This window comes from Myotis brandtii, unplaced genomic scaffold (genome assembly GCF_000412655.1).
Source record: "Myotis brandtii unplaced genomic scaffold, ASM41265v1 scaffold236, whole genome shotgun sequence".
Lineage (NCBI taxonomy): Eukaryota > Metazoa > Chordata > Mammalia > Chiroptera > Vespertilionidae > Myotis > Myotis brandtii.
In genome coordinates this window covers 1559167-1565422 of record NW_005358901.1, presented here as the reverse complement: position 1 = coordinate 1565422, position 6256 = coordinate 1559167, and the positions used below count along the sequence as shown (strand labels likewise).

General features: G+C 60.1%; 1 protein-coding gene across 1 annotated transcript in view; it reads left to right on the top strand.

Moving 5' to 3' along the window:
• The window catches only part of ATP5D (ATP synthase, H+ transporting, mitochondrial F1 complex, delta subunit), a 2682-nt gene extending 192 nt beyond the window's left edge, over positions 1-2490 (top strand). The window contains 4 exon segments of the mRNA XM_005866690.2: positions 1-59; positions 637-790; positions 1771-1859; positions 1976-2490. The exon segment at positions 1-59 is cut by the window's left edge and continues 26 nt beyond it. Of these exon segments, the coding sequence (XP_005866752.1) occupies positions 1-59; positions 637-790; positions 1771-1859; positions 1976-2098 (425 nt within the window). The 3' untranslated portion in view covers positions 2099-2490.
• The last annotated feature ends 3766 nt before the right edge of the window (positions 2491-6256 follow it).

The following is a 6256-nucleotide window of genomic DNA, read 5'->3' as shown; positions in this document are numbered from 1 at the left end:
CCCCAGCCCCCGCCGCGGGCCCGGGACAAATGTCTTTCACCTTCGCCTCTCCCACACAGGTGCGGACGCCATTCCGGACCCCAGGTCCGGGCAGGAACCTCCTAACCTCCATTCCGAACCCGATTTCTCCAACCCCCAGGTCGCCGATCCCCATTCGATACCCACAGTCCGAGACCCCCAGCCCCCAGGTCGCCGACCCCTATTCCGTACCTCGGACTCGTGCCCCTTCACCGTGTGGTCTGGGGTCCTGCCACCCCCAACCTCCCAAACTCCCGGACCTTCCACCTGGAATTCAACACCCAAGGGCCGGACATGCCCTTTAAGCCGGGATTGCCCCTTGCTGCAAGCACCTCTCCCGAGATCAGCACCTCCTATGTGCCTTTCCCTGGCAGGCACCTCCTCATATCCTTACAGCATCACTGCCGAAGGGCTTGGGTGCTAGATTTCGTTCTCACAGATGATGGCACTGAGGCTCTGCCCAAAGAACAGAACCCAAGTCGGCCCCAGCGCTGGCTGCTTCTGTGTCTCCCATTGGCACTCAGCTCTGCCCAGCCCATTTCACTACTTGGGAGACTGAATCCCGGTGGAGTGGGCCTGGCCTGCAGTGACCTATTATTCCTCATGTGTCTTCTCCAGGTCTTCTTCAATGGCGCCAACGTCCGGCAGGTGGATGTGCCCACGCAGACAGGGGCCTTCGGTATCCTGGCAGCCCACGTGCCCACCCTGCAGGTCCTGCGGCCAGGATTGGTTGTTGTCCATGCTGAGGATGGCACCACCTCCAAATACTTCGGTGAGTCCAGCAGGAGGACAGAGGACTGGGCTGAGCAGAGCTGCACGTTGCAGCAAGCCAGTCCCCATTTCAGTTGGTATGGTAAGAAAAAGTGCTGTGGGGGACACAATAGGAAGAAAGCCAGAAGCTTTTTTGCAGCTTCCAGCTTCTTACTGGCTGTGGTTAAGAAGCTTGTAGTGGGTTGGAGGAGGGTGACAGATCTGGGAAGAGAAGTAGAATGGTGCTGGGTAGGTGTGCTCTCCCTCCCCGAAGCAGCCCCCATCTTGCCCTTCCCTCGTCTTCTTCCTCCACAGGCCTCTCCTAAACGCTAAGAGACCCCACAGAGACTTGCAACCAGGGAGCAATGGGCAGTGGCAGCTTGTCCTGGGCTAACCCTCTGTCCCTGTCCCCAAGGCCCCTTTTTTCGCTGACATCTTAGCCGAAGCAGCCTAGCCTCATTTCCCCTCCTAGCCCCTCTCTGGCTAACCCTCGGTCCCTGTCCCCAAGGCCCCTTTTTTCGCTGACATCTTAGCCGAAGCAGCCCAGCCTAGCCTCATTTCCCCTCCTAGCCCCTCTCCTGTTGTTTCTTCTATCCTAGGCCCTTCCTTGTTCCATTGTTCCCAGCTTTAATAAATGTTCTCTAAAAATAAGAAAATGTGCTGGCAAGGGGGCCTGACTTAAGAGGAGGAAATTTGTGCAGAAAGAAATCAGCTCTAAGACCTTCACCAGCATCAGTCTCCAAAGCTACAGCCATCCAGGATTCAAACACAGCCCTCTGTTCACCTGACCCCGCTCAGCTAATGAGCTTGTGGGTGAAGGGAAGGGTCTGTCCCCATGACCAACTACCAGCAGATGCCCCTGTTGGCCCCCTGGTCTCATGTGTTCTCTCCAGGTGCCCATTCCCCGCGCTGGATCCCAGGGTTCTTGTGGGGCCACTGTCCTGGGGCTGGTGGTTTCCCCTAAGCCTAGATGTGGCGTTCTCACCCCCTCTCCTCCTGCAGTTAGCAGCGGCTCGGTCACAGTGAACGCTGACTCATCAGTTCAGTTACTGGCTGAAGAGGCTGTGCCGCTGGACATGCTGGATTTGGGGGTAAGTGTCCCAGCAGAAACTGAGGCATGAGCTAAGGGCTTCTGGCTTTGGGGGTGGAAGGGCAGGTGCCAGGACAGGGACCCTGTTTGGACCTCACTAACCACCACCTACTGTAGGCGGCCAAGGCAAACTTGGAGAAGGCACAATCGGAGCTGTCAGGGGCATCCGACGAGGCCATGAGGGCTGAGATCCAAATCCGAATCGAGGCCAACGAAGCCCTGGTGAAGGCTCTGGAGTAGGCGGTGCGTGCTCCTCGCCAGTGTCAGCGGGGAAACCAAGGCCCAGAGTGGGACAGGGGTTGGAACCAGCTCTCATGGGTCCAGTATGAGGGTGGGGGCAACCCCTCTGGGAGGTAGCCATCCTTGCCGGTGAGGCCACCAGGGGGCAGCAAATTGCTAGCTTCTCCCAGCGCATACCCCCTGGGCCCAGGCCTGGTGGCAGGGGTGAGCTCAGAGACCCTCCTCTGCTCTTGCGGGGGACTGTCACCTAGCGAATTTGCCTCCCACCTCCAAAGACCCCACCAACCTGACCTGCTGCCCTCCACTCTCATGCTGTAGAGACCTCTCCTCCCTACTGCCTTCTCTGGACAGCTTGTCCCCAGTGTGCACCCCATTAAAGACCAGGGACCCCACTTGTGTGTGCTGATTTTGTCTCCTGCCTAGGGCAATGGGCTTGGGATGCCACACCTCTGTTAGGGAGGGCCTCAGCTTCAAGGATTTGGGGATTGTGGCCTAAAAGGTCCTTGGGAGCCTCTGAGGAGTGGGGGAGAACACAGCTAGTGACACCAGGCTAGGTGACGGGCAGGGTTCTGGGGACAGCATGGGTGGAGGGGTGGCTGTGGTTCTTTGGTCAGGACTGGGCTGCTCGTCGAGACACCTAGGGTCCAGTCAGGTTCCAGGTTGTGATTTCCACTCTGGGCTTCCTGGCCCTACTCCCAGGGAGGCCCCGCCTTGTACTGGACCAGCCTGTGGGTGGCCCTGGCTGGATGACTGCCTGACTTCTGTTGGTGTTGGCATCTCTGTGGCACCCCAGGCCCTGGGACAGCCCCAGATGGGGTGGGGTGTCTCGACAGGAGCAGCCCTGGCAGCACACAGCTTCACAGAGCTGTTCCATCTCCTCCATTTTGTAACCCTGGGGATGACCCAGACTTGGGTTCCAGGTGGTAGGCAGAGGACTTCAAGGCAGGGGTCTTCTTGCCCCACCCCTGTCAGCCCTGAGCCCAAGCTGGGCTTGCAGGGTATTCCAGGATGGTGAGTGTTCGGAAGAGCCTGGGCCTCCCTGTGTGTCACAGGGAGGCCACCCTGGGGCATGTCATCAGTATGGATGGGCACTAGTGTGTCACAGTCCTATGCAAGTGACTGTCATATGGCTGTGTTCAAGGCTTGACATGGTGAGAGACCCATGTGTGTGGGGCCTCCAGGTGATCTCCTGCGCTGTGTGTGTGTACGTATGTGCGTGCGCGCCCCCACATGCTTGGGTCTCCTTTCTCTCAGGCCAGTGAGGCCCAAGCAGCAGTCCCCTGCTTCCCGGGAACTCCCAGCCTAGAGAAGGCTGTGATAGCGGGTGCAGCACCACTCTTCCTTGTCTCCAGCTCAGAGACAAGGTCTTCAGAGTTCATGGCCAGTTTGGGCACCATAAATAAAACCAAAGAAGGGAGGTTAACGAGGGAGACCATCACCAAGATGCTGCCAGCACCCCCTCTCTGCTTATGTCCTGAGAGACTTCAGCCTCCAGCTGGGGGGCAGCAGGATGCAACTGGGACACCATAGTACATTCCCCATGGGAGACATGAGACTTGGGGACACACCCTGCCTGACACGGGCCCCAAGGGAACAGCTGGTGCTGGCAGGGTCAAGACCTGGGGCAGAAGGGATCCAGGGTGGGGCAGGTCACAGGGACAGAAACCAGGGGTCCAGACCTCATCCACAGGGCAGGCTTGGGACCTGAGGGGGCAGGAAAGGGGTCCCCTGGTACAACTGTGCTTATATCCTGGGACAATTGCTGAAGTATAGGGATGCTCTAAATGGGAAGGAATCAGAAGCCAGTTGATTAGCATGTTTATTAAGTTAGACCTGCAGAGCAAGGTCAGGGCCTCCACACACACACACACCGCCCCCCATTAAGAGCAAACCTTCATCCCCCAGTGTGGTTTCAGCAAGGTCAGGGACCAGCCTGAGATCACAAAGTTCTGCCTACCCCAGTAGCAACATCCCCACCCCTTGGAGGTCCCACCTAGGCTGTTCTGTTTCCTCTGCCAACTCCAAGCTGGAAGCAGAGCCCCTACGCTGGCCCCTCTGCCTGTTTCCACAACCTGTAGCCACTTAAGTCTCCAGACCTTTGCAGTAGCCGTTTCCATTTCCTGAGAACCATGCTGTGTTTGTGGCAAACTGCTATCCATCCCTCAACACCAGCCCTGTCCCCACCAATCAGGGCAGAGGCCATAGGAGCGTTGGGTGAGAGTCGGAAGGAACAGCCCTGGGAGGGATGCTGAGGGTAGAGGTGGGGATGGTCGTCCCAGATGAAGAAACCAGAAAAGTGGATAGGGGTTGGGTGAGTAGAACTTGGGGTCCCTTTCTAGGCAGAAGGGTCAGGAGGACCAATAGGGCCCCACCACCAATCAGGGTCATCCTCAGAAAGCCACCAAAATGACATGCCATGCTCCTGCCTGTGTGGTCTATATCCTAGTATGTGAAATGGGTAGGGGGGTTATGCCCAGCCCAAAGGATGGGCAGCAGCCTGTGAACTTGCATTATTGAATGATGACAACATCACTGGGTCTGAGTGAGGGACCCATACCTCAGGCCCCAGGGTGAGTCCTGCAGGATATTCATTCCACCCCATGGCCACCTAGGAAATAGGCTCCAGGGGCCAAAACCCTCCCGAGGTCACAGGACGTGTGATGACTGGCTGCACAAGGCAGTCCTGGTGCTGGTTAATCGCTCCATAAATGCCCTCTGAGGTCACTGTTAAGGGATGCGCCGCCGCGGCACCCCCACTCCAGGCAGGTGACTTGGGCCTGTTTTCCTGGACTGTGCTGCTGACTCAGGCTCCCCTTCCCACGCCCCGCCTTCCGCCTTGCAGGCACCCCCAGGCGGAAGCACAGGGCTTGGAGCGGCAGAAAAATGTCAGGGAGTCCGGCTGTGCACCCAGAAACCCTATACCCGTGGCCCAAGTGGGGGTGCGACCGAGTCGTCGACTAGGACAACCGTGACCTCGGGTTCGGTGGCATTCCATGAGCGCAGTCATTGACGGGGCAAGTGGCCCAGGCCGGGCGGCACTCCTGGGCTCTGGCCCACTGGGAGGGGCGGGGATGGCCTGCGTCACTGCCCGCCCGGCTCCCTCCCACCACCCCTGCCCGCCCAAACTCCACCCAGGGAAGGCGGCGCGGATAAAGGTTCAGGGCCGCCGGTGCGGCCCCATACCTACCCCGCCACGGCGCACTGGTTCTCGGCCCAGGTACATTAAAGGACTGTGGTGACCTCGGACTGGCCGCGCCCGGTGAGTTGTGGGCGGGATCTCGCGGGCCAAGGAGGGGTTCCCCGCTCTAGGCTTTTAAGGTGCCCCACTTTTCTTTGTTCTTGGGACAGGCAGGGTTTGGGATACCTCCAGTCCTGGGAAGCACCCCTTCCCCCACGGGACGTGGAATGGGTGGAGCGAGGCGCAGCCAGCACCCCCTTCACGGGACCTGGGCCCCTGCCCCACCCCCCCGTCACTCCCCCTCCCCGGAGTGACCTTGAGCTAGTTGCTGTTCCAGTCTGCTTTCCGGTGTGTACGGCCTCAATTTTATGCTTTAGAGGATTCACACTAGCGAGTCTCTCCCCACGCCCGAAGTCGGTCGGCTTTGCCCCTGCCCGGGACATTCTCGCGCCCCCTCCCCAGGACTCTCAGCAGCGCTCCCGGATGGGGGCCGGCAGAGGGCGCGCCAGCGCTGCTGACTCACCGCAGCCCCGAGCTGAGCCGTGCGCGCGGGCCCCACCAGGGACGCCGCGTCACGTCATAGCTCCGGCGGGTGCGACTCAAGAAGCAGGTCCAGCCCGCGAGACTGGGGTGGGACGCGAGGTAGCACCAGGGTCCCCCCGACACCGGCCACGTCACGGGATGCAGGACTCGCCATCAGCTCGTGGAGACCTCACGCCCCAAAGTCGAACCTTCCCGCGAGCCGCCGAACATGGCCCAGCCACGAGGCGCGGGTATTGCCCCTCGCTTCCGCTCGCGGTAGCTTCCCGGACGGACGCGGGAGAGGTCACGCGACATCCTGCCCATCCTGGCGCGGGGACAAAGCCAGCCCTCACGCCACACAGCTCCGGGAAGAGGTCCCGAGTCCTCCCGGGCCGCTCGCCCTTTGTTGTGGGCACCAGGCCTTATGAATGGCCCCCGGCGCGGGCGGGGGCGTGGGG